The 27,927-nt window shown below is 45.5% G+C and overlaps 1 protein-coding gene across 3 annotated transcripts in view; it reads left to right on the top strand.

Annotated features, from left to right (window-relative positions):
- Positions 1–27,927, top strand: part of LOC147030408 (cleavage stimulation factor subunit 2-like) — a 92,478-nt gene that overhangs the window by 5,853 nt on the left and 58,698 nt on the right. For all 3 annotated transcript variants that reach the window (XM_085874423.1, XM_085874424.1, XM_085874422.1), the window contains exons 4-6: positions 6,625–6,703; positions 13,449–13,618; positions 13,877–14,013. In XM_085874423.1, the coding sequence (XP_085730549.1) occupies positions 6,625–6,703; positions 13,449–13,618; positions 13,877–14,013 (386 nt within the window). The remainder of the gene's footprint in view (positions 1–6,624; positions 6,704–13,448; positions 13,619–13,876; positions 14,014–27,927) is intronic.

Genomic DNA, 27,927 nt, shown 5'->3' with positions numbered 1-27,927 from the left:
CGTATGTAGACATATTTGATTGACATCTTCCGGACGACCACAGAACTTACTGAACGTGTTTCTAACTTACAGCTACCGTATAATGGCGTATTGGCAGCGTTTAGGGCAGGGGTCGGGAACGTTTTTGACTCGGAGAGCCATTAAAGCAAAATATTTGGAAATCTATTTCAGTGAGAGCCATATAACATATTTTAAGACTGAATTCAACTAAATGTGAGTATAATAAGCCTCTGAATTTATTCTTTTAAATAATGTTGTTATAATACTCACCATTAATGGGACTTCTGGTGCTGCATGGATTTGCTGATGGCTTTGTAGTCTGGTTGGTACTTGGTGAGGTTAAGCTTCATGCAAGCGTTGAGGCTTTCATCCGTTAGACGTGATCGTAGGTTAGACTTGATGTTTTTAAGATGTGAGAATGACTGCTCACATGCATACGTAGATCCAAACAAGGTCAATACAGCAATACTCACACGCTGCAGTGTGAGGTATGTGACAGGAAGCGCGTTCCAAGTTTTGATAATCAGCTGGTCTTCGGGTTGAAGTTTTTTCATTTCTGTCCACATGTGCTTGCTCGCCAACTCCGCTTTCTGTCGTGCGATTCTTTCCAAATCTTCATTCAGTGACTTGAACTTATTCACCCACATGTTTGAGGCCTTCAGGTCAGCCACTTCTGCTTCAAAATCTCTGACGGAGACACCAGGAATGCAACTCAGGTCGGCTGTGTTCAGTGAACACTCGTTTGGATGGGTGATGAACTTAAAAAGACGAGTGTGCTCACGAAATTCTCCAAAGCGTGCTTTGAATGACTGCAGGAGGCTGGATGTGAAGCCAGCTAACTGGTGGAGATCAAAGTTTTGAGTGGGCTCACTTGCTGTGCATGCATCTTTAAATTGTCTCAGTTTTTCAAAATGTAGTAAACGACCTGTTTCAAGATCCATAATAAAGAGCTCCAGCTTGTTTTCAAAAGCAAACATGGCTTGTTGAAGGGATAACACTGTATTTCCAATGCCTTGCATTTTCACGTTGAGCTGGTTCAGATGTTCAGTCATATCCACGAGATAGTAAAACTTGAAGAGCCACTCAGTTTCGGCTAGCTCAGGATGCTCAATCCCTTTCATTTCAAGGAAAGTCCGGATTTCGTTCAGGCAAGCCGCAAAATGGCTACGCACCTTCCCTCTTGACAACCAACGCACATTGCTGTGCAAAAGCAGACCGTGATAGTTATTTCCAACTTCATCCAGCAGTATTTTCAACTGGCGACCATTTAAGGCTCGGGCAACAATAAAGTTGATCACACGAATGACCAGCGACATCACTTCGCCAAGCTGCCAATCACACATCTGAGCACAAAGTGCCTCCTGGTGTAGAATGCAATGGAAACTTAGGATGGATCTATTTTCATGTTCACGGAGAAGCACCACAAATCCTTTGTTTTTTCCCACCATACACGGAGCACCATCAGTACACACTGAGATAAGTTTATCCATTCGTAGATTTTTTTCTTGAGCGAACTCCATGAAAGACTTGAATAAATACTCACCTCTTGTGGACCCTTTTATTGGCAGAACAGCAAGACTTTCTTCGCACAGTGTATCACCAGCAGCATATCTTGCAATCACACTGAACTGCGACAAATGGCTTACGTCTGTTGACTCATCCAAAGCCAGGGAAAAGAACGGTGCTGTATTTATGTCCTTCACTTGCGTTTCCTCCATTTGGTTTGCCATCATGATGGTACGATCATGAACAGTTCTTGCCGACAGAGGCATGTCTTGTATCCATTTGATTATCTTGTCTTTGTTCGGAAGATCATCAAAAAGTTCATTGGCTACATCCAGCATGAACGTTTTAGCATACTCGCCATCTGTTAATGGTTTTCCGTTCCTCACTATTGCTAAAGATCCAGCAAAGCTAGCGGAATTATATTCACCTTGCCGGGTCCATACGCAGAGTTGCTGCTGGCTGGCTTGCACCCTGCTCAGTAGCTCTTGGCACGCTTTCTTTCTGCTGTCTCCCGCAGGGTATTTTGATGCAAAGGTAGCATGACGCGTGTCGAAGTGCCGCTTTATATTCGACTGTTTCATCGATGCAATTTTGTCATTGCAAATTAGACACACTACAGAACCTGCTCTCTCCACAAAGGCGAATTCTTCGGCCCATTCGTCCTGAAATGTACGATACTCCTCATCTTTTTTTCTTTTCGCCATCTTCTTCGTCGAAGGGTTAGCTTTGAGCAAATGAGAGAGAGGGAGATGTTGACCCAAGTGAGTCTGGCTGGCCTGCGCACGGGCTGACATACTCGAGAGGTGCGGCACGGCCGGCCGACTCTGGGATGCTGTCGCCTCAGCGGTGGCGCGTGATTGGTCGAGATGAATTCCGTGACGCGTCTCGGCGGCGGCACGTCATTGGAGGAACCGAAATCACTACTCGCGTCGGCCGCATGATTGGACGAAACAAAAACCGCTTCAGCCAATTCGGAGGCGTTTTTTCTTCTCTCCTTCTGCCAAGTTCAGCCCTGCACGTGAATGAAGCACGACACCATTCAAACTATAGGTAAAGCTTCCACGAGAAATATTGGGCTTTGAAAGTTTCAAACTCCAATTTTATCTGCGAGCCTGATGCAATCATCAAAAGAGCCACACCTGGCTCGCAAGCCACACGTTCCCGACCCCTGGTTTAGGGGAATTGGTATATAAAAATGGGCTTCACAGGAGGAACCCGTCAGTGTTTCAGGCTCCATGGTGAGTAGATGTCCATGTCAGTAGTAGGTCCATGTCAGTAGTAGTAGGTGAGCGTGATGGGGAGGGTGTGGGTGATGATGGATCCTCCTTGCATCTGCGTCCACGGCCACGGCCAGGAGACTTCTTGGCAGCATTCTTCGAAGTTTTCTTCGGCATGACGATGATGTTGACACTTCGATGTCTCGCTTTGTGAGGATTAAAATCGTCGAGCGGCAGCGTCCATTTAAATCGCTGAGCGGCAGCCTATTAATAGGCTACGCCACGTGATCGTCGGCGATACGCTACCGTGCGCTATGCATACGTTAGCGGTTAGACTATCGTTGGGCATACATTGTGAACGCCGACAAAACGCTAAACATTTGTTGGTCTAAGTTATCTATAAGTTATCGAAACGTTCTGTGTACCTTACTAATACGTTATGCATACGTCCAACTCGTTATGAATATGCCCAAAACTGGAAAAAAAACATCAATAGTTCAGCGTAGAAAAACATTAAAAAAAAAATGCCGAAGAATGCTGCAAAGAAGTCTCCTGGCCGTGGCCGTGGCTGTGGACGCGGACGCAAGGAGGATCCATCATCACCCACACCCTCCCCATCACGCTCACCTACTACTACTGACATGGTCCTGCTGCTACTACTACTACTACTACTACTACTACTACTACTACTACTACTACTACTACTACTACTACTACTACTACTACTACTACTGACACGCTCACCTACTATTACTACTACTGATACTACTGACATGTACATCTACTCACCATGGAGTCTGAAACACTGACAGGTTCCTCCTGTGAAGGCCATTTTTATATACCAATTCCCCTAAACGCTGCCAATACGCCATTATACGGTAGCTGTAAGTTAGAAACACGTTCAGTAAGTTTTGTGGTCATCCGGAAGACGTCAATCAAATACGTCAATATGCGTTGGAGATATGTTACACATAGGTTCAAAGCACGTTACTCATAGGTTAGAAATAAGTTTTGGGTACGCTAAACATTACCTCGACGTGTTTTGACTTATGAGTAACTTACAAGTAACGTGTGTCAACGTGTGTCAATGATCGCATAACGTGCCTACAACTTATGGCCAGCGTATGCGGAACGTGTGCGTCATACGCTGGCATATGTCGACAAATTTTGAGCATGCTTAAAATTTGTCGACGAGCTCGGCGTACTACGACGTATGCCAGAGTGCTTCAGCATGCTCTTAACGTATTCAAAACTTACCGATAACTTATTTGATGTGTGGCAGTGTATTCGGCAAATTTTTCATACGTCGGCATACGCTGGCTAAAACGTCAAGGTGTGATAGGGCATGACGGTGATGTTGACACTTCGATGTCCATTGCGGTTATGATTTAAATCGTTGAGCGGCAGCCTATTAATAGGCTACGCCACGTGATCGTCGGCGATATGCTGCCGCACGCTATGCATACGTTAGACCAGTGTTTCTCAACCGGGGTTCCGCAAGAGGTCGCTGGGGGTTCCACGAGAAACAGTAATAAATAGGCTAATGTATTTTTGAGTAGTTTTTGTTTGATTTAATATTCGTAATTTTACTATAAGGAAACTCCTTGGTTATTATAATAGAGGCTTCAACCTCTTATATTATTCACAATTATAACAACCATAGGGAATGTATTTAACGATGTCTATATGGCGCCAGTGTGAAACCGCCCTCACTGGTTAGTGGACGTCCTGTACGCGGCGGATTCGTGTATCATTGAGTGACTGACTCAAGTACGGGACGCATGCTCGGTGTCCATCTATCTTCTCTGTGCTTCCTCGTGTGGAGTCTCTCTCTCAAGGTTAGTTCTTCTGTTTACCTGTATTGCTTCAGCTTTATTTGTTTAAGTTTTGTTGATCAAGTTACATGAGGTGTGTTTTTTTTTTTTTTTGATTTAAAAAATATATTTTTTGTGTGAATTGAAACCTCGGTGTGAGGTCTCATAAACGAGCAGTATGTTTTTTTTTTCATTGCCAATAAATTTGACAAATAGGGGGTCATTTTTTCCTTAAACCAGATATCCGAAAAAAAATATTGTATTAACCACGTGAACTACGATAAAAATATAAAAGAGCTCGAATGCGAGATATTAATCATGGTATATAATAATTTTTATGCAGGGGTTCCCTGAGACATGAAAACCATTTCAAGGGTTCCACAAGGGTAAAAAGGTTGAGAAACGCTGCGTGATGACTATCGTTGGGCATACGTTGTGAACGCTGACAACACGCTAAGCATTCATTGGTATAAGTTATCGAAACGTTCTGTGTACGTTACTAATACATTATGCTTCTCGTTATGAAAAGTCCAACATACGTCCATACGTCCAACAACATACAACAAACATATACATACGTCCAACTCGTTATGAATACGCCCAAAACTGGAAAAAACATCAATAGTTCAGCGTACGCCAGCGTTTTACATACATTTTGATACGTTGCCATACGCTGGCTAAAACGTCAAGGTGCGACAGGGCCCTTAGTAAAGTGCGAGGTAGGGGAGCCAGCCCGAAGGGGAGAACAGTAAGCTGCGGATGAAAGCCTTGTCGGTGGATAGGAGTTCAAGAGTGCCAAGAAAGGAATGTGTAGGATGGAGAATGCGGTGCCATTTAATGAGACTGAAGGGATGGAAGGCAAGCATACACCAATAGACAGACTTAACAAGGTGCCAGCAGGTTTTATAGGAGGGAGACAAGTTCGAAAGTTCATTCTTGAGGGAGTGGGATGAGGGGTCTGTGTCTGTGTCTGTCCTGTGGTACAGCCCACTTTACTTCCTTGAGGCTTGTACAGCTTTTGACTTTTGTGTCTTTCTTTTTCCACAAACTGCTCTGTATTTGTTCATAATACTTCAAAATGCCAATCCTTTCTCATTGTTTCCTTTCTCTCTTTTCTCTCTTTTCTCTCTTTTCTCTCTTTTCTCTCTTTTCTCTCTTTTCTCTCTTTTCTCTCTTTTCTCTCTTTTCTCTCTTTTCTCTCTTTCCTCTCTTTCCTCTCTTTCCTCTCTTTCCTCTCTTTCCTCTCTTTTCTCTCTTTTCTCTCTTTTCTCTCTTTTCTCTCTCTCTCTCTCTCTCTCTCTCTCTCTCTCTCTCTCTCTCTCTCTCTCTCTCTCTCTCTCTCTCTCTCTCTCTCTCTCTCTCTCTCTCTTTGTCTTTTTCTCTCTCTCTCTCTCTCTCTCTCTCTCTCCCTCTCTCTCTCTCTCTCTCTCTCTCTCTCTCTCTCTCTCTCTCTCTCTCTCTCTCTCTCTCTCTCTCTCTTTCTCTCTTTCTCTCTTTCTCTCCTTCTCTCTCTCCTTCTCTCTCTCTCTCTCTCTCTCTCTCTCTCTCTCTCTCTCTCTCTCTCTCTCTCTCTCTTTCTCTTTCTCTCTCTCTCTCTCTCTCTCTCTCTCTCTCTCTCTCTCTCTCTCTCTCTCTCTCTCTCTCTCTCTCTCTCTCTCTCTCTCTCTCTCTTTCTCTCTTTCTCTCTCTCTCTCTCTCTTTTTGTCTTTCTCTCTCTGTCTTTCTCTCTTCTTCCTGTTCTTTCCATTCTACTGTTTCTTGTATCCAATTGTTGCCCCGCTGCCCCACTGTCCGTTTATCACCTCCATCACTTAATTTTCCAGGATCCTCTTGTAAAGAGTGTGAGTGATTGTTGATTTTTGCAGTTTTGTTTTAATTGTCAACCTAGGGGTGTTTCCACCCCTATTTCCTTGTGAGACCCTCAAGTTATCATGCACATAGTAAAAAATAGTTGCATCAATGGATTGTTTGATATTACAAGAATAATAATTATGAAAATGCATTGTACTGCTGCAGGCGTCTTTACATCCCAACCTTTGTTTGGGCCCGAATACTAATCTAGTCAATTGACTTTTGTGTGCACCCAGTGGGAAACATTCCTTATGAAGCCACAGAAGAGCAACTTCGTGATATCTTCTCAGAAGTGGGGCTTGTTGTGAGTTTCCGGTGAGTAGCATGTGCAGTAAAATTTGAGGTGTATTTTCATCAATTGGCATGGGAGCCACAAAATTTGATGGTGCTTGCTATGTTTTGAGAGTGAAATAAAGTTTTGGTCAGGTTGACTTCCTTTAATGGTTGAATTCTTACAAGGGGCTTTCATAAAGGTCAGCAAATGCAATGTCACAAATGGCCCAAGATGCGCTAAAAACTGCATACTTGCATGCACACGCACTCCCACTTGACACTTTTTATTTATTGTACAGTATTGGCTGTTCTGAAAATATAATATTATTTAAAGGATTGCTGTAAATGATAATTTCATAACATCCTATATTCAGCTTTATTTAAATTGTAAACCTCAAAACAGTTCCTTTCCCGAAAGTAAGAACCTTAACCTGAAAGCAATTGACTGGTTTCCTGACCACACGGATCAAGCTGGGCACCGTTGTTCCTCGACCTTTCGATCCTTCAGCCCAGAATCTCTCCTAGCGGTGGATCCATAACCTCGGTCATAGATCCACATCAGCAGATCCACGTGTTCAGTCAGCCAACCCATTAATCAATGCAACAACATCACCAATCAAACTTTACTCGCTAGACTAATTTAAACTTTAACGCACACGCGCGCACACACACACACGATCAAGGTTGGGTTATGCAGACCAGGAAAATGGCAAGAAGTTTCTTGTTCACAGCTGTAGCAAAAATTTAACACTAAAATGATGGCTCAAATAGCCTCATTTCCTCAGTCTCATTTGCCGTACAGTATCATGTGACCATTCATTACACTTCGTGTGTACCCTTTTGCATTTCAATCTCGATTCTGCACATGGAAAATATAAATATTTAAATCCAATTGTTCAATTCCCGACACAGCATCCCAGCTAACACAATATTGTTACATCATCAAAACGTTATCCTAAACATTGTGAAAATATTTATTTTTATGGTTTTAAAAATGTTATTGAATGACATTATTAGCTCACCTGGAACGTAGTTCTGGACAACTTGTGGGGTGGCCCATCGTCCGTCTGTCCTGCCATCCACAAATACTTGCAACTTCTCTGAAACTACACATACGATTTCGATGCAACTTTACCACAACCTTCAACACCCGTGATGTACCAAAGTTTATTCACGCTGTTTATAAAATCGGGGTTGAAGAAGATTTACGGGAGGGGAGGTTGTCCCCCAAAATAGGTATTTGCTATAACATTGGTGCATTTTGCTGATTCTATCCCATATTGACTTCCTGCTCAGTATCATTATTCTACTAAGTGAGTACCTAGGGGTATTGCCCCTATTTTTATGATTATTTTAACATTTTGAAAATGTTATGATGCTCCAATTAAGATCTTTTTTTTTTTTTCAAGCAAATTTTTACGCATTTGTCTTTTAAATGTTACGAACGATGTGCGATTGCCCAAAGTGTTTATATTATTATTATTATTATTATTATTATTATTATTATTATTATTTTTACATCAATTTGAGAAAGAATTGAAGCTTTTTATTGTGACCCTGACCTGCTTGTGAAAATAATGCGGTGCAGCAAATTGTGGAGATTGGGAGGGGGGGGGAATTTGCCCAGGCATTTGGGAACTTATTTGGAATAAACAACCAAGCAGGTGTGTGCGTGTGTGTGCATGTTAACATTGTAATGTGTGGCTGTGAAATGAAGACGAGAGAAGAACCTTCAGAGTTTAGGCTTTATTCCATTTGATTGAAGCCGCTTCTACGGGCACACCAGGAAATACAAACGCAGCATGGAGTACAAGCAGTAAGGTACACACGCGCAACTAATCACCGCAAAATAAATCAGTATTATATATCAATCAGTGTTCTCACCATTCAATGAGCACCAAGTGAGCCGGCGACATACAACGGCAATGCCCCAGGGACAAAACCCCGCGGCCGAGCCGAACCTCAGCTTTATCTCTTCTGTGCTTGAGCCGGGCATCACGTGGTCACACGTCACGACCTTCCATTCACCACATTCTCCCCGTCTTTAAAATGTAACTAGAGGCCCAGCTAACGCACCAGGATTACTTCAGCGCTACAGGAGTATACATTTCAAGCAATGCGAACTATCTAATCTACAGAAGCATACATGCCAAGCAGTGAGGATTATTTTGAGTTGTAGGAGCATGATAATGAGCATCGATATATGATGTAATGAGCATATAGGGGCATGAGCATCGAGGATGCCGATAATCCCCTTTACAGATTGAGTCGGCGAGGGGGTATTATTCGCCGGCCTCTCTGGGAGTAGATGGCGATTTCACTTGAGGGAGGCTTCCGATCCTTTTGGTGAGCCTCGACTCGAGCCGGAGATGACTCCCCGATCGCCCCCGGGTGGAACGCGGTAGCTCCGCCGTCACCCTTCTCGGGTGGAGTCCCTGGGGGGGAAACACCTGGGGAGGGAATGTCAGAGGGAGGTGTGCCAGATGGTGGTGTACCGGCGGGGGGAGTGCCTGAGGGAGCCAAATGACGAACCGACACAGTGGTCTCCCTGCCATCCGGGAGCCTGGCATGAGCGTATTCTGGATTAGTATCGATGAGTTCGACCTCTTCCACCATGGGTTCATACTTGCTTTGTCGTACCGGGCGTTTCATGAACACTGTTCCGGGATGGGTTAGCCAGTCGGGCACCGATTGGCCGTCAACATAACGTCGTTGGTGAGTAAACATTCGTTCGTGAGGAGTCGCATTGGTGGACGTGCAGAGCAGAGAGCGTATGGAATTCAGAGCGTCGAGAAGGGTAACCTCCCACCGCTCGGGCCCCAGTCCTCTTGATTTCAACGCCAGAGTTACGGCTTTCCAAATAACTCCATTATATCGTTCCACCTGACCATTACCCTGTGGGTTGTAACCCGTCGTTCGACTAGTTGCGATGCCGTGCTCTAATAGGAATTGTTTTAGCCCGGCCGACATGAAACACGGCCCTCTGTCTGAATGTATGTACGAAGGTTTCCCAAACATAGCGAAGAGGTCAGACAGACATTTCACGACAGTGCCCGAGGTCATATCCGAGCACGGAAACGCGAAAGGGAACCTTGAATACTCATCAACAACAGTGAATATGTATCTGTTGTCTGTCTCGGTCGGCAGGGGCCCTTTGAAGTCAATGTTTAGTCTCTCGAAGGGAGAAGTGGCCTTGATCAGTCTGCCAGAAGCCGAACCATAGAATCTGGGTTTTAGTTCAGCACAAACAGGGCATGAAGCATTCATTTGTTTAATATCTTCAATAGAATAGGGCAGGTTCTGTCTGCGTACGAAATGTGCCATTCTGGTTACCCCGGGGTGGCACAGAGACACATGGAGGTCTTGCAAAGCCCGACCGATAGCGGCTGAGCAGTAGACCCGCGAGAAGGTGTCTGCAGCAGGGTTTTCCCTCCCGGGCCGGTAAACAATGTCGTAACTGCAGCAGGCTAGGTCTATCCGCCATCTCATAATTTTTTCATTCTTAATTTTCCCGTTATTTTTCCCATCAAACATGAATGCCACGGATCGTTGGTCCGTAACGAGCGTGAAGTGGTTTCCCAGTAAATAATGTCTCCATTTACGCAGCGCTTCGACGATGGCGTACGCTTCCTTCTCTATCGCTGAGTGTCTCTGCTCGCTTCCAGAGAGAGTTCTCGAGAAGAACGCGACGGGTCTCCCAGACTGATTAAGCGTAGCAGCTATCGCGTGATCTGAAGCGTCGGTCTCCACCACAAAGGGCACCGAGCTATCGATCGATAAAACCACGGAATTACTGATATCGTCTTTGAGGTTGTGGAAAGCTGTTACAACAGCGGCATCTGGTGGAAAGTTTTTGCAATGCACTAGGGGATGTATTTTCTCGGAGTATTGCGAAATCCATCTCGCATAGTAAGCAAACATGCCGATCACCCGGCGCATCGTCTGCAGGTCCTGAGGTGGGGGTAGCTCACGAAGTGGGCGCAATCGTTCAGGATCAGGCTTAATCGTGCCGTCGGCTATCGTGTAGCCGAGAAGGTCAATTGACCTTGCCGAGAATACGCATTTCTCGTAGTTGAGAGTCAGATTATATTTTCTAGCAATGCTCAAGAATCTGTCCAGATTCATATCATGTTCCCCCTGATCCCTACCGCACACTGTGACATTGTCCACGTAAACAAAAGTGTCTTTGAGGTTTTCATCTGAGATTATGTCGTCCATAACCCGTTGGAAGCAAGCTACCCCATTCGTGACACCGAAAGGTATTCTCCTGAATTGGTAGAGGCGCCTACCTGCCTGGAATGCGGTGTAAGGTTTGTCTTCCTCTCGGATGGGAATTTGGTGATAGGCGCTTCGCAAGTCGATGGTACTGAATACCTTATAATTGGCCACGCGTTCGACCATCTCGTCTATGCGCGGCAGGGGGTAGGCATCGAGTTGGGTAAAGCGATTGACCGTTTGGGAATAATCGACAACCATTCGTTTCTTATGGTTCTGACTGCTGGTTACTAACACCTGTGCGTGCCATGGCGAATCGCTCGGTTCTATAATTCCTTCTTCCAGTAATCGCTTGGTTTCTGAAGTGATGAAATTCATGTCAGCAGTGGTATATCGCCGCGATTTGATCGCTATCGGTTTGCAGACCGGCGACAAGTTAGCGAACAGCTGGGGGGACGTTACCTCGGCGGTGGTCAAAGCATTTAAAATTAGACGACATTTGCTTCCTCCAAAGGGTATTTTGACGCTCGTGTGCTGCTTCAGGACATTATGACCCAGAATTACGTCTGCGCACAAATCACGAAGCACCAGTACCCTTACATCCCGATGCGTGTACCCTTTTACGTCCAATTCGACTTTGCAGTACCCTCGTACGCGGGACTGTAGTGAGGTGGTGGCCATGCATACCGTATTGTCTGTCGGGTGGATTATCCATTTCCTGCCCTTCACTAGCGAGCTGTTGACGAAACTTTCAGAGCTACCGGTATCAATCAGTGCCTCAGCCATATGCCCGTTAATTCGTACGTTGATGATAGCCTTGGATAGATTCCCCGGGGAGGCTGCAGTTAATTTATTTTGCGAGTAGAGAGCCGCAGAAGTGGGTTTATTTCTCCTTAGAGTAGATTTACATACCCTGGCATAATGCCCTTTATTGTCGCAATTCATGCATGTGGCATCTCTGGCGGGGCATTTTTGACGGGGGTGCCTTTTGTACCCACAAAAGAAGTATTTACCAACCGGAGTAGCAGCTGAGGAGTTTGACGTGGCCTGTGTATCCGGCTCCTCGGGTGTTTCTCCATCCCCTATGTCTGGCTGTGTCTGTGCCAGTGGGGTTCCTTGAGTTCCCGTCGTAGCAGCGTTCATTAGCAGCATCGGTGTCCCAAATGACTCAGATTGCTGCTGTGCCGTATCCATCGCTCGAGCCTGATTGACTACCTTGTCAAGAGTGGGTTGCGCTTTCTCTAGTAAGCGTTGCCGTATGTGGGCTGATCTGAGTCCTTGGATGAATGCCTCCCGTGTCGCTTCCTTTCGGTGTTCCTCGGCGCTTACGGCCCGGAAGCTGCAGTCTTTTCCCAGCTGATTCAGAGCTTGCAGGAACTGATCGATTGTCTCCCCGGCAGCTTGCCTGCGTGTGTTGAGAAGATGTCATATGTATACCTCGTTCTTGCGCTTCACGTAGAGCGCCTGCAGCACGTCGATCGCTGCTTCGTAAGTGTCGCACTCCGAGAAGAGCCTGTACACGCTGGGCGAGACATGATTCACGAGGGCGGCAAATTTGTCAGCTCCCTCTTCGATGATGGTCAGATAGTGTGAGAAGGAACAGAACCAATGCGACCATTTCATTTCTGCGTCAGTCGCGTTTGGGTCTGCGTCGAACCTCTCTGGTTTGTAGATCTTGTCCATCGTTGGTTGAGAGAGCCGAGAAAACCAAATGGAATAAATTGAAATGAAGACGAGAGAAGAACCTTCAGAGTTTAGGCTTTATTCCATTTGATTGAAGCCGCTTCTACGGGCACACCAGGAAATACAAACGCAGCATGGAGTACAAGCAGTAAGGTACACACGCGCAACTAATCACCGCAAAATAAATCAGTATTATATATCAATCAGTGTTCTCACCATTCAATGAGCACCAAGTGAGCCGGCGACATACAATGGCAATGCCCCAGGGACAAAACCCAGCGGCCGAGCCGAACCTCAGCTTTATCTCTTCTGTGCTCGAGCCGGGCATCACGTGGTCACACGTCACGACCTTCCATTCACCACAGGCTGTTTTTAGTTTCTCGGTCTTGGAAAATTTTTGAGCAGCCCTTGCACTCGTATTTTTAAAATGGACTGATAATTAATTCGTGCTCAGGAGATAATTTTATAAAAGGATAATTAGCAGGAATGCCTGAGGCTAAATATTGGGCATGTGCTTGTGCATGTATATCCACCCACATCTCAATTTACTTGAATATACATCATTCACTCTCCAATCTATTATTACCTATATTATACCCTGGGGAGGCTCTGAGTTCTTTCGTGCTCTGTCTTGTTTATTAAATGTATTTGCTTCAATGTTCCTTTTTGGGAGATTTCACTCCACAAGAAAACAAAATTTGCTTCTGAATTATTGGTATTTGATGAGCTGTTGAACCAGTTCATTAAACTATGAAAGCCACATCAACAAAGAGCACTGTTTTGTTGCTGCACTTGATGCATATGAAAGTGTAGAGCAGAAAAATGATGATGCTCAATCCCCCCGTCCCACCCGCCTTCCCCATTATTATCTATCTATCCACCACATTAGGCTGGTGTATGATCGAGAGACTGGAAAACCCAAGGGATATGGCTTCTGCGAGTATCGTGACCAAGAAACCGCCTTGAGCGCCATGCGAAACCTCAACGCCCGAGAATTCAGTGGGAGACCTTTGCGAGTGGATAATGCAGCCAGCGAGAAGAACAAAGAGGAACTGAAGAGTGAGAGCGGAGTTGAAAAGATAAAATGATATGGAATATATGGGATAGGAAGTGGGTGGACAAGTAGAGAAGACAACTTTGGTTGAAATTCTGTGCAATGAGCCCATGTTGTGGTGGCAGCAACATTTTAAACAATAAATTGACCTGATAATTTTTATCAGTTTAAATTGCTGCCGTTGGTAGAGAAGGTAAGGGTTTGTAAATAGCTTTTCAGTTGTTCATAGTATTCCAACCTTCATCTTGTCTTGCTGTTTTCAGGCCTTGGACCAGCAGGACCGATGCTCGAGTCCCCACATGGAGATATCGTGTCACCAGAGGAGGCTCCTGAAGCTGTGACTGCAGCTGTGGCTTCATTGCCACCTGAACAACTTTACACCATACTTAAGCAGATGCAGGTCAGCTGTTTGACTTAATTAGGAATGAAGTCTGACTTCATATACTCTGTATTAGAAAATAGTTTGGCGACAATGGGCAGGGTTGAGGAAGTGAATACCGCAGAATTTTGCATTGTTTATTTGGCATATACTGTGGGATGAAAATATACGATTCTTTATAAATGTTCACTTACTTTTTTTTGTTTTGTATACCTTGTCGAGGCTCGCATGAGAGCTAACACACAACGCACATCAAGTGGGGCATGAGACAAGACAAGAGGGGAGGGAGTGGGAAGGACAAAACAGTGGGGAACAGAGAGATTAGGAGATCTGTGGAAGGGAGAGGGATGGGATGGGGAACATGGGGAATAGAAGATGGACATTACGGAGACTTTCAGGAAGGAAAGCAGGGAATTTGAAGGAGGTGGGCTTGAGTGGATTATCGGGGGTAGAAAAGATCAAGGATTTGGATGGGGGATGATAGGTGGTGGTGAACAGCTGTTTTGAAGGCCTGGAGGGAAGAATGGGAATGAATAGAGTTAGGGAGTTTATTCCAAAGGTGGGAAAAAAAGAGGAATGAAAGAGTGAAGGTGAGCAGTGATTCGTGATTATGGTAGTTTTACCAGAAGGGGGTTGTTGGCAGACCTTGAGCACCCTCCAGAAATGTGGTGGGTACAAATCGCAGAGAGAGCAGGGGGGGGCAAGGCTGGAGAGTTGACGGCAGAAGACAGAAAGCCCACCGACCAACCTGCGGTGAATGAGTGAGAGGCCCAAAGACTCGGCCTCATTGCGGGAGACGCCAATGATCCGAAATGCCTTGGTTTCTACAACGTGAAGCCGAGAAAGGTGTTAGGCAGGAGCACCAGCCCAGAGGGGAGAGCAGTACTCCATCAGGCTGCGGACAAAAGCTTTGTAAGTGGTCAGGAGCTCAGGTGGGCCGAGGAAGGACTTTGCACGACGGAGGATTCCCAGTCGGCGACTGGCTTTGGAGGTGAGGTTTGAAATGTGGATTTCCCAGGAAAGGTCATGGCAGATAGTGAGACCCAGAAGCTTGAAAGAAAGGACTTCTTCCAGAGGATTGTTGAGAAAGTGGATGGGGGGGTTTTCTAAACGGTCCTTTTGAAGAGATATAGTGAGAGTGTGAGATTTATCTGGATTGAAAGACATGTTCCACGTGTTGGACCAGTTTGTGATTTTATCCAGATCAGCAGTGAGTGAAGAAGCTGCTGCTTGCCCGTCTGAGGCATGACCGATGGTACTTTAAACATAAAATCTTGAATTTTTGACATTTTGATGAGCCTACTTCATGAACAGAAATATTTTGTCAACTTTTTTCTGCAATGGGAGGCTCATCTAAGGGTGACCAGGGTTGCGTCAGGAAGGGCATCCGGCGTAAAACATGTGCCAAATCAGTATGCGGATCATACGGATGATCCGCTGTGGCGACCCCTAAAAGGGAGCAGCCGAAAGAAGAAGAAGAGGGAGGCTCATCTAATAACAATATGATACAAGAGGAAAGGATAATGTTTTGGGCAAGGAGCAAATGTGCGACAAGGATGACAAGAAAATTATGCACAGGAGGAAGCCATTCGACCCATCATTCCTGCACTACACCAATACCAGATTTTAATAAATCCATCAATACCCATTCCCGTCGTGTGCAGCCTTTTGGATGCTACACTGGTACTCATTTTGCCGACCTGAGAAGGATGACAGGCTGAGTCAACTCCTGGTGTTGATTCAGCAGCCAACGAGGCTTGAACTCAGGACCCCTTGGATCCCAAGCCGCCACCCTAACTGCTAAGCCAACACCAGGTGCAATGCAGTCATCTGCATGAAACAGATTTTGTGCAAAAGATTGTAAGCAGATACCTGGGACAACTATTTCATGAATAAGAAGGTGGTTGAGTACATATACAGTACCTTCAGAAAGTATTTGCACTCCTTGACTTTTTCACATTTCGTTGTGTTACAGCCTAAATTTAAAATGGATTAAATTGAGATTTTTTTTTTGTTACCGATCTACACAAAACACCCCATCATGACGAGTAAAAACATGTTTGAAGAATTTTTTTACAAACTTAAAAAAAATGAAAATCTGAAATGTCTTGCGTCAATAAGTATTCAACCCCCTGAGTCAATACATTGAAGATGCGCCTTTGGCAGCGATTATAGGTTCAAATCTTCTTGAGTATGTCTGGTCAGCTTTGCAAAACTGTATTTGGGGATTTTTCTCCCATTCTTCCTTGCAGATTTGCTCAAGCTCTGTCAACTTGGATGGAGAGTGTCGGTGAACAGCAATCTTCAAGTCTTTCCACAGATTATCAATGTGATTCAAGTCTGCTTTGGCTGTGCAAATCAAGGATTTTCACTTTCTTGTTCTGAAGCCATTCCATTATTGCTTTGGCTGTATGATTGGGGTCACTGTCCTGTTGAAACATCAATATTTGCCACAGTATAAGGTATTTTGCACTCTGAAGCAGGTTCTCCTATAGGATTTACATGTATTTGGCTCCATTCATTGTTCCCTCTATCCATACAAGTCTCCCAGTCCCTGCCACTGAAAAGCATCCTCATTGCATGATGCTACCACTACCATGCTTCATGGTAGAGATGATTTTAGATGGGTGATGAGCTTTGCTCGGTTTCCTCCAGATGTAGCGCTCTGCATTCTGGCCAAAGAGTTTGATTTTGGTCTCATCAGACTACATAATTTTTTGCCTCATGCTCTCAGTCTTTTTGCGTGCCTTTTTGCAAACTCCAGGCATGCTTGCCTTTTTCTCAGGAATGGCTTCCTTCTGGCTACTCTCCCAGAAATTATAGATTTATGAAGTGCTGCAGAGACCATTGTCCCTCCAACAGGTTCTCCATCTCAACCAAGGAACTCTAGTTTTATCAGAGTGGTCATTGGGTTCTTGGTCACCTCCCTGATCAAAGTCTTTCTTGCCCGGTTGCTCAGCTTGGTCGGATGGCCAGCTCTAAGAAGAGTCTGGGTAGTTCCATATTCTTTCCATTTCCTCATGATGGAGCACACTGTGCTCTTGGGAACTTTCAACACACTAGAAATTGTTTTATACTCTTCCCCAAATCTATGCCTCTTCACAATTCTATGTCGGAGTTCTACAGACAGTTCCTTGGACTTCATGATAGTTTCTGCTCTGACTTGCACTGCCAACTGTGGTACCTTATGTACAGTGCCTATAGAAAATCTACACCCCCTTTAAACATTTTCACCTTTTGTTGCTATTTCGTCTGGAATTATATTGCATTAAAGCAGCCTTTTTCCACCTTTATTTACATGTCCTAACCCACAACTTCCAAGCGAAAGACAAATTCGACAAATTTCAGAAAATTTATTAAAAATTTAAAACTAAAATATCTTGGTTGGGGAAGTATCCACCCCTTTGCAATAGTAATTGTAAATTAGCTCAGTTGTAACCAATCACCTTCCAAATCACACATCAACAAGTTAATTGGCCTCGACCTGTGTTAAATTGAAGTGATTCTGAATATTTCAGAAAAAATTCAGCTGTTCCTGTAGGTTTCTTCTGCTGGGTAGTGCATTTCACAGCAAAGACAACCATAAGCACCATGGAGCTTTCAAAAGACTACTGGATAAAGTTCTTGAGAGGCACAGATCAGGGGATGGGTATAAAAATTTTTCCAAAGGCCTTGAATATCCCTTGGAGCACAGTCAAGACGATCATTAAGAAGTGGAAGGCTTTTGGTACCACCAAAACCCTGCCGAGATCAGGCCATCCTTCCAAACTGGATGACCAAGCAAGGAGGAGACTGATCAGAGAGGCCACCAAGAGGACATTGGCAACTTTGAAAGTGACATGCCTTTATGACAAAGACTGGTCACTGTGCATGTGACAATATCTCAAGCACTCCAAAAGTCTGGCTTGAATGGTATCAATTGACTTGGCCACAGGTGGACTCCAATCAAGTTGAAGAGACATCTCAAGGATGATCAATGGAAATGGGATGCACCTGAGCTCAATTCTAGTCGTCAGATCCGTATCCGGATCTTCACCAAAATCTAATTGGTTTCTCCTTGTGACACACCAAACCTGCCCACAAAATTTCATCCAAATCTGTCCACAATTTGAGATATCCTGTACACAGACAAACAGACAGAAAGGGGTGAAAACATAACCTCCTTCACCTTTGGTGGTGGAGGTAATAAGAGATAAAACTAGAACTGCTACTTTATAACTTCTGGTAGTGATGACCGGGCAGCAAGACGTCCCGCTTTGATGCAATCCCGCTTTTATTGGACACCTGACACCTGAGCCTGACCCATGGCTTTTATCATTTTTCAATTGAATTTAGAATGGGATTAAGGTATATTCAATTCAAATCAAATGGAAGACCAAATAGGTACAGTTCTGCATTGGAATAATCAGAAGCAGCCAGGTCAGGTCAGTTATGGGAGCATGCGCCAGAGCAGCGCATCGCTGCGTCCATTTTCCACCGGTACTCCAGGGGCCTCCGTCTGGCCATCCCCCAGGCAGATACCTAGCCCATCCCCATCTCCTTGAGATGCCGATCAACCTGCTGCAACCATGAGGCACTGGTCGGCCCATTGGCCTCCTCCACTCATGAGACTCCCTCGCTGAGAGAATCTGGTGAGCAGGATCAGCGTCAGGAAAATGAGCCACATGTCCATACAGCCGCAGCTGACACCACTCACGGACTACGTGATAGCCAAGGATTCTCCGAAGAGACCTGGCACTAAAGGAATTAAGTCTCCATCTCAGATCCTTGGTCAGAGTCCAAGTCTCACATCCCGAGAGCAAGACTGGAAGCACCAAGGACCTGAAGACCCGGACTTTCGTCCTCCGCACAGGTACCGGCAGCGCCACACCCCACTATCCAGTAAATCCATGACTCCCCAGACCTGACCCAGATGTCTATTGACCTCTGACTCACAGCCAGCAGAGACATGGCTATCACTGCCAAGTTAAGTGCATCTCTCCACGACCTCAACATCCTCACCACAAACAGGCACAGACAGGACAGCAGCACCCAAGATGTCATTGAAAGCTTGGATCTTAGTTTTGACCCAGGAAACCTGTAATCCCAGCGGCTCCGACTCCTCATTCAGCACCTCGAAGGCCCCCAAAAGGATATCCAGAGTCTCCGCAAAGATGACTGCATCATCTGCGAAATCAAGGTCAGAGATCTTGACATTCCCAAACGATGCACCGCAGCTTGATCTCTCCAACATCCTCCCTAGAATCCAGTCCATACAAGTGCTCAAAAGTGTGGGGGCCAGTACACACCTCTGACGAACTCCAGTAACAACTGGAAATACGTCAGAGATGGTACCACCACATCTCACAGCACTCTCAGTAGCAGAGTAAAGTTCAGACATCAGATCGATCAGTTTTGGTGGGCATCCTGATTCACTGAATCAAACGCTTTACAGAGATCAACATAGGCTCCAAGCAGCCCCTGCCGAAACTCTCGCCTGCATTCGGTGAGGACCCGAAGAGCATGGCGTCGGTCAATCGTTGACCTCTTTGGTCTAAACCCTGACTGCTCTGGACGCTGGTGCTCAAGCAGATGGTGGCGAACCCTATCAAGAATTATCTGAGCAACGACCTTGCCCGGCACTGAGAGCAGCCTATCCCCTCGGTAGTTGTTGCCGTCTTGGCGATCACCCTTCCCTTTCCAGAGAGGGACAACAAGGCCCCTCATCCAGTCAGTTTGGATGATTCCTGTGTTCCAGGTAGAGCACAGAACTGCATGCAATGACACGAGTGCAGCATTTCCACCACCTTGAGAAGGTCAGCTTGGATGCCACAGGTCCCTGGAGCTTAACCTCATTTCAACCGGTTCACCGCAGCCTGTGTTTCCACAAGTGAAGGTAGACCACAGTTGATTGGAGGGTCAGCAACAGTTATTGTAACACCCCTGACGTTCAACTCGACAGCTGGTGGATCAGCCTGGTACAACCGCTCAAAGTAACCGGCCCAGCGGGCCTTCACTTCAGACTCCTGTGTCAAGAGCCTACCACCCTCTGCTCTAACTGTAGTACACTGAGGGATTGGCTTGCATGACCACAATGCGCGAACTCCCCTGTAAGCAGGACGAGAATCACTTTACCACGGGTGATTCTCTAACCCTCACAGATTCCTTGCACATAGGTCTCCTTGTCCACCATTAGCGCACGTACAGTTTTATGCCTCAGCTCCCTGAACACCTGAACAGCTCAGCTCTACCATTCAGCCTGGCCTTGTGACTGGTCAATGGTATCCAGTGTCCCTTGAGAGACAAAATTCTTCTTTGCCTGGCGGTGAGTTCCAAGACATGCAACGGCAACTTCAAGGAAGGTGGTCTTGAAGGGACTCCACAACTCTTCAGGACCTCACAAAGCATGCAGACCCCCCCCCCCCAAATCTCCACTCAGCTTGTTCGCAAACTCCTCAGCTACCCTCTCATCCTTGAGCTTGACAACAACCAGCCGAGGCTGGGATGGTACCATTCTCCTGGATTTAAGGTGCAACTTAAGAGTTGCTACAACAAGCCGGTGGTCAGTATTGAGGAACTGAGTGCTCCGGTAGACCCTGCAGTTCTGGTTCATACTCCAGCAACCATCAACGAGAACATGGTCAATCTCCTTTGCCACACTGCCAGCGTTGAAATACCAAGTCCAGCGATGAGCTTGTGGGCACTGAAACCATGAACCGTCCACCCTAAGTCCATGACTTCTTGCAAAGTCAAGGAACTTAGTGCTATTCAGGTTCACAATTCCTGACCCATGGGGACCAACACACATATCATAACCATCCCTATCAGTTCCATTCGATGCATTGAAATCCCCCAAGACTAGAAGTGTATCTCATATGGGGCACTGATCAACCACAGACTCGAGCGTGGCATATAATGCATCCTTCACGGTGAGATCACTCGCCTCAGTCGGAGCATAAACAGAGACCAGGGAAATGACATCCAAGGAGTGACGAATCCTTAGTCTCATAATACGCTCGTTGACTGGTGTTACCTCAATAATCATTGCAGTCAGCTTATTGGACACAGCTGCAGCAACTCCTTGGGAATGGTAACCATCAGAGCGACCAGACCAATAGTAGATGTAACCACCCACCATTATCTCGCCGCAATCCGGTCTCCGAACCTCAGAGAGAGCTGCAATCGCGATGTCCAAACGCTTGAGCTCAGATGATAACAGAGACAGGTGATCATCCTCTCTTAGGGATAGGACATTCCAGACATCCACCTGAAGGGACCGCCTCAGCTTAACCCAAGGAGACCACCGTCTGGTGGAGGACACCTCAGCACTACTCCGACACACTCTCCCGCAATCTGACCTGGGAATGTTACCCCGTGGTTTCCCTCCTATCATCAAAGATTGGGGGTCCCGAAGGCTTTGCCCCAATCCCGTCATCCGGTGAGCTGCCCTGCGAAGGGAAGCAAGCTGCACAGGAGGTACTCACACGGAGTGGGTTTTCAGATTTCTTTGCGATTTTGGGTTTTGCGGAATGAAGGGTTTTACGGTGGCTCGAGTGCAAATCCTGCCACCAACCTCCTAATAAGCAGTAACTCACCTGCAGGAGGACGTCCGCAGACACAGTTGGGCACTAGATATGGATGGCTGTTGGCTCACAAGAGCTCCTCCGCCCTTTGACAGGTTTTGTTTTTAATCCTGCTGGGTGTCCATATCCAAACACCCTCCTCACCAAAAACCTGGTGGGGGAGACGGTTTAGTCGCCGACAACCCGACCATGGAACAGGTTAGTACAGGTTTACATGATACCTGTCGTAAGTCACAGATCTAATCTGGCCTGATCTGACAGAAGCAACCCAAACAAGCAAAAAGCAAAGATGAAGTCATCAGGAGGAACCTGGATAGGATTCACACTTCAGCTGCTATTCTTCTCCCCTCCAAACCCATCCAGGCACAGCCAAGTGAGCCTTTCTCAAAAATATTAATACAGGGTGCCCCGCAGAAAACAAGGAAATTTGAGATTTTGAGATTTATTTTGCCGTATTTTACCATATCAATAAACTAACATAAAATAAAGTGTATCTTTGTTTTACACTACATCTAAGTTTGCTTTTGTTTTGTTTGAAAATAAAGTGTATCTTTGTTTTACACTACATCTAAGTTTGCTTTTGTTTTCTTTTAAAATTTAAATAAACTGTACCAAATTTCCTGGTTTTCTGTGGGGCACCCTGTCGTAACAAGTCTGGAGACGGCGATGGTTCACGAGCGGTATTTGATGATTTAGATTGTTTCAGAAGTCAAGGATGAGACAGTGTGATAATGTTTGACTAAGTTATAAAAATGATCAACATGATGTGGTACGAGTGACAGGTTATTAGCTGAAAAATGTCGAAAACCCGGTTTCGTTCAACAACTTTCAAAATTTGACCTTTGCATAACCTTGAGAGGTCACAAAACAATGTTGTGGACATTAAAATAAGGAAACAGGATACGTGCTATAGCTTATTGGAGTTTGTTCATCGAAGAAGGTCGAAAACCCGCTTCAATTCCCACAACTTTGAAAATTTGACCTTTGTGAACTTTAAAGGTTTAAGGTCAAAGGTCAAGGATTATGACCTTTGGTGCAAAACTTTCTCTGTAACATTCCAGGAACAATATAACGTCATATAGGCTATATGGCATTTCGCACTCCTCGGATTATCCATACTTTGATGAAATCAGCGTAAAAACAAACTTGAAGGGGGCGCCACGGGCAAGGTGTTCGAGATAGAGCAAAATGGTTTTAAGACTTTAGGTGGGGAATGACTTCAAGATTATGCATAAAAATATTGTCATCCTCGCTCTCAAAGTTTGAGCAGTCGTATGATTTTTATGTCAAAATTTCTTAATTTTCTAAGTTTTTGACATTGTGACCTTGACCTTGGGCCGAAAATGAAAAATCGAGCTCCGTTGGGCTATGCAGGTGCCATTTGGCTGACCAAATACCGAAACCCCTGCCAGATTCAACAAACGCCCTCGGAGAAGATGTAACTTGAAATCGGCTACCCCCTAAAAACACGTGTTTTTTGGGCGTGGCTCCGCCTATAATGGGCGCAGCACGCCCATTCTCAGGAAAACACAACTAGATCATGAAATAAACCTCCCACCCAAATTTTATCAGGATCTGATCAAAACCCATGGAGCTGTGCTCGGGACAGACAGACAAACAGACAGACAGACACACCCATAACGAATATAGTGGTCACTTACTGACTCGTGAACCAATAATAATAATAATAATAAAATCAAAAAGAACCCAGATCAAAAAAATAAAGAATTCTGGCTGCCAGACCATGTTTTCCGATAAAGTTGAAATTTAATACATGTATTCCCCATCAACACCAGATCATAATTGTGAAGTTTCACATCGATTGGTGATGCAGTTCCCGAGAAAACATTTAATATTTTTCTTCAATCCAATATGGCTGCCAAACCATGTGACCTATCAATTATTCCTTAAACTTGCACACCCAAGGCTTGGGGAACATTTATGTGGACGTTGGCAATCTCAAGGATGACAAGGTCGCTGAGGCCGAAGTCACATTTGGCTCGGCGGCCGGAGGGTCGACAAAATCCGCGGCCACTAGCAATTATAGGGCGGCCACAGTATTTCCACAGTCACACAATGTAGCAGTCACATATGTTTTTATTTTTCGGGGAGCCGCACGGGGTATTTAGAAATTGTGGAGACCGAAAACGTGGGGGTGCCGTGCAGTCTTTGATTTGATGTCGCACGGTGACCTTAGGGCGTCCCTGCGGCGGCCATAGAATTTTCAAGGCAGACGCAAGGTGCCCGCATAGCGACAGCAGGGGGCCCTAAGGCGAACGTGCGGCCAGACGGACGGTAATGAGTGGGTATATATATATATATATATATATATATATATATATATATATATATATATATATATATATATATATATATATATATATATATATATATATATCGGTTCTTTTTTTTACTGAAATAAAAATATACCAGTTCGGAATATACCAGTATATATAACTGAATATACTATAACTGAATATACCAGTTCGGAGTATAGGCAAACACCTATACTCCGATCTCTCGCAGTAACACACGGTCGACGCAGACTGCCACGGAGGCCGTACGTAGGACGCACGGCGGGCGTAGGGTGTGTCGACCCTGCGTTGCCCGCAGGTAGTCACACAGACCGCAAGGCCACCGTACGTTGAACACTGGTGCCTTAGGACTACCCTACAGCGACCGTGGAAATAGTGCGGCCGCCGTAATTTTTTGGGGTTTGCCAAAATTCATTTTTCATTGATAAGAGCCTACGGCAGCCACACGAATAACGCAAGCCCACCGTACACCCTACGTACGGTCGACGTGGAACACATCTACGTCACAGCTTGGCTTGTCGAATTGCTACGGCAACATAGAAATGAAAAAAAGTTATAACTCCGCGCTATAATTCCACGGTGACCCCTACGGCCTGTAAAAGATAGCCATACGGCGTAGGGCCACCCTGAGGCCAGCTCAGAAACTCTGTGGCTGCCGCACGTTTCTGTGAATTCAGGGGGGGGTACGGCCGCCGTATCCTAGCCGTATAGCAAATGTGACTTAGGCCTGAGGAGCTTGTGAACAGGCTGAATGGGGATTTCAGGATTTGTGTGTTTTGGGAAATCCTGAAGTGTCGTGGAGTGCCTTCAAGACTACCATCCTTGATGTTGCCGATGGATGTCCTTTAACCCACTGTCAGGTGAAAAATAACTTTGTCTCCCAAGGGACACTGGATACCATTGACCAGAGTCACAGGGCCAGGCTTAATGGCAGAGCTGAACTGTTCAGGGAGTTGAGGCTTAAAACTGCACATGCGCTGAGGGTGGACAAGGAGGCCGATGTGTGAGGGGGTACAGCATTACCTGTGGTCAAGTCATTCTCATCCTGCTTACAGGGGAACTTGCACATTGCGTTCCTCCAAGCCCATCCCTCAGTGTGTTGTCGTGAGAGCGGAGGGTGGTGTGCTCTTGACAGAGGAGTCCGAAATGAAGGCCCACTGGGCTGGTTACTTTGAGCAGCTGTGCTAGGCTGATCCACCAGCTGTCGAGTTGGACATCAGGGGTGTTACAATCACTGTTTCTGACCCTCCAATCAACTGTGGTCTGCCTTCTTTTGTGGAAACACAGGCTGTGGTGAACCGGTTGAAATGGGGTAAAGCTCCAGAGATTTATGGCATCCATGCTGAACTTCTCAAGGCTGGTGGAAATGCTGCACTCATGTCATCACATGCAGTTCTGTGCTCTGCCTGGAACACAGGCATCATCCCAACTGACTGGAAGAGGGGCCTTGTTGTCCCTGTCTGGAAAGGGAAGGGTGATCACCAAGACTGCAACAACTACCGAGGGGTGATGCTGCTTTCAGTGCTGGACAAGGTCTTTTCTCGGATATTTATTGATTGGGTTCGCCACCATATGCTTGAGCACCAGCGCCCAGAGCAGTCAGGCTTCACACAAAATAGGTCAATTGACCGTATCCTTACTCTTCAGGTGCTCGCCGAATGCAGACGAGATTTTCGGCAGGGGCTACTTGCAGCCTATGTTGATCTCCGCAAGGCGTTCAATTCAGTGAATCGGGATGCCATCTGGAGGATTACCATTCTTTGTAGGGTGCCACCAAAACTGATTGATATGACTTCTGAACTATACTCCGGTACTGAGAGTGCTGTGAGATGTGGGTTCCATCTCTGATTTATTTCCAGTTACTGGAGTTCATCACGGGTGTGTACTGGCCCCCACACTTTTCAGCGCCTGTCTGGACTAGATTCTGGGTAGGATGTTGGAGAGATCAAGCTGTAGTGCACTGTCTCGGAATGTTAAGATATCTGACCTTGATTTCACAGACAATGCTCATCTTTGTGGAGACACTGCATATCTTATGGGGGCCCTTGAGGCGCTGAATGAGGAGTCGGAGCCCCTGGGATTACGGGTTTCATGTGTCATAACTAATATCCAGGCTTTCAATGCCATCGTAGATGTTGCATATCCAGGCTTTCAATGCCATCTTTGATGTTGCTATCTTGTTTGGACCTATTTGTGGTGAGGTTGCTGAGGTCATGGAGAGATTCACTTAACTTGACAGTTATATTCATGTCTCTGCATGTTGAGAGCCAGAGGTCGACATGTGTCTCGGTCGGGCCTGGGGAGTCACAGACTCACTGGATTATGTAGTGTGGCGCTATCGGTACCTATGCAGGATGACGAAAGTTCGAGTTTTTAAGTCCTTGGTCCTTCCAGTCTTGCTCTATGGATGTGAGACTTGGATTTTGACCAAAGATCTGCGATGGAGACTTCAGTTCTCTCAGTACCAAGTCTCTTCAGAGAACCCTTTCCTATCACTGGTCAGACTTTGTGTCCAATGAGCGGTTGCGAAGATACTCAATGAGATTTGTTACCTGTATTTTATGTGAGCATCATCTGCGGTTAAATGGCTCGTTTTCCTCATGCTGATCCAGCTCAACAGGTTCTCTCCATGAGCGTGCCTTGAGTGGAGGAGGCCAACAAGCCGACCACATTCCTCATTTGTGCAGGTTGATTGGCATCTCAAGGAGATTGGGATGGGCCAGGCATCTGCCTAGGCGATGGCCAGACTGAGGCTGCTGGAGTTCTGGCAGAAAGTGGACACAGTGACACGCTTCTCCGGCGCATGTTCCTATGACATGATCAGCCGTGATCGCCATCCCTTTGTTAATCAATCAGTAACTTTCTCCAGTAACTTTCACCCGAACGTCCAGTGGAATCAAACGTCACTCCAGTAACTCCAGTGCCAGTGAGAGTTGAATCATTTATTTACGTGTACACAGAAAGAAACAAATACACAGAGCGACACCAAGCTGAGCTCCTGTGAATGTCTTTCTCTGAGTTCTGTTTCATAAGCCTAGCTTCGTTTGAGCAAAGTTATTTGCAGAGAAAGAGGGAAGGAGGGTGCATTGGTTGGACAAAGAACAGTACATGTTGTTGAAGCTTACTGACATCTTAATGGCCTGTTAAGAGGTTTCACAAGCTGAAAACAATCCAGCGTCAAGGTAAAAGGTGGGGTGTTATAATAATACACAGCCTTGTGCAGTATTTTATGACGATACATGGTATTCTATAGAAATTGGGAGAGGTAACTGACAAAGAAACATTGTAAGAGGAGCCCAGTATACAATGTTATGCATTTAACAAGATAGGAATATATATTTAGCACGCAAAACCCAACTCGCCTGAGCTTTGCAACTGCGGGCTTATCAGCCGAACGTTCCAGCCTACCTGGCAAGCGTTACTGGGTGAGCGGGTTTTAAAACACACTTCATTGATTCTTTTGTTGAACTAAAACCTCACTTTCACCCTACATAAAGTATTATGTTCGTCATTAGTTTAAGTTGAAATAAGAATGCAAAGCAATACCAATTATGTCCCCATGGACCTTGTATGTGTGTTCATGGAGCTAATTTTCTTTTTTATCACACAAGCTTCAATCAAGTAAATTAATACTCATACATGGGTATAATTTATACTGAACACAGATACATACTCTTAAAATGAATGTAATAACAGCTTGGTTTCTAATGAGTTTTAAATCAGTCATTGTCTATCATCACGGTTTCACTAATAGATTTATTATATGGGTTGAAAGCCTTTATTTGTGAAGTTAAATCAATCATTAAGCTTAATTGGGCCACAGCCAAACTGAAAAAACCATTGAGCTAATATTTTAAGAGAAATTTACCACCACACTCCCCCCTTTTGTCCTTTTGTCAAAAGGACAACACCACAATTCACTTGATCAACGATTTAACTCGGACTCCTTTGGTCTTGAATGAGCATCTCTGCTTCTGGGACATCAGCCTCCAAGCGCAAGTTACTGAGTTCCACCCCTCGTGTTAAAGTCCGTTAACCAAGCGCCACACGGTTGCCGT

The sequence above is a fragment of the Eptatretus burgeri genome, chromosome 3 (assembly GCF_056783735.1).
Source record: "Eptatretus burgeri isolate ZD-2024b chromosome 3, Ebu_testis_v1, whole genome shotgun sequence".
Lineage (NCBI taxonomy): Eukaryota > Metazoa > Chordata > Myxini > Myxiniformes > Myxinidae > Eptatretus > Eptatretus burgeri.
This window is presented reverse-complemented; position numbering and strand designations above follow the sequence as displayed.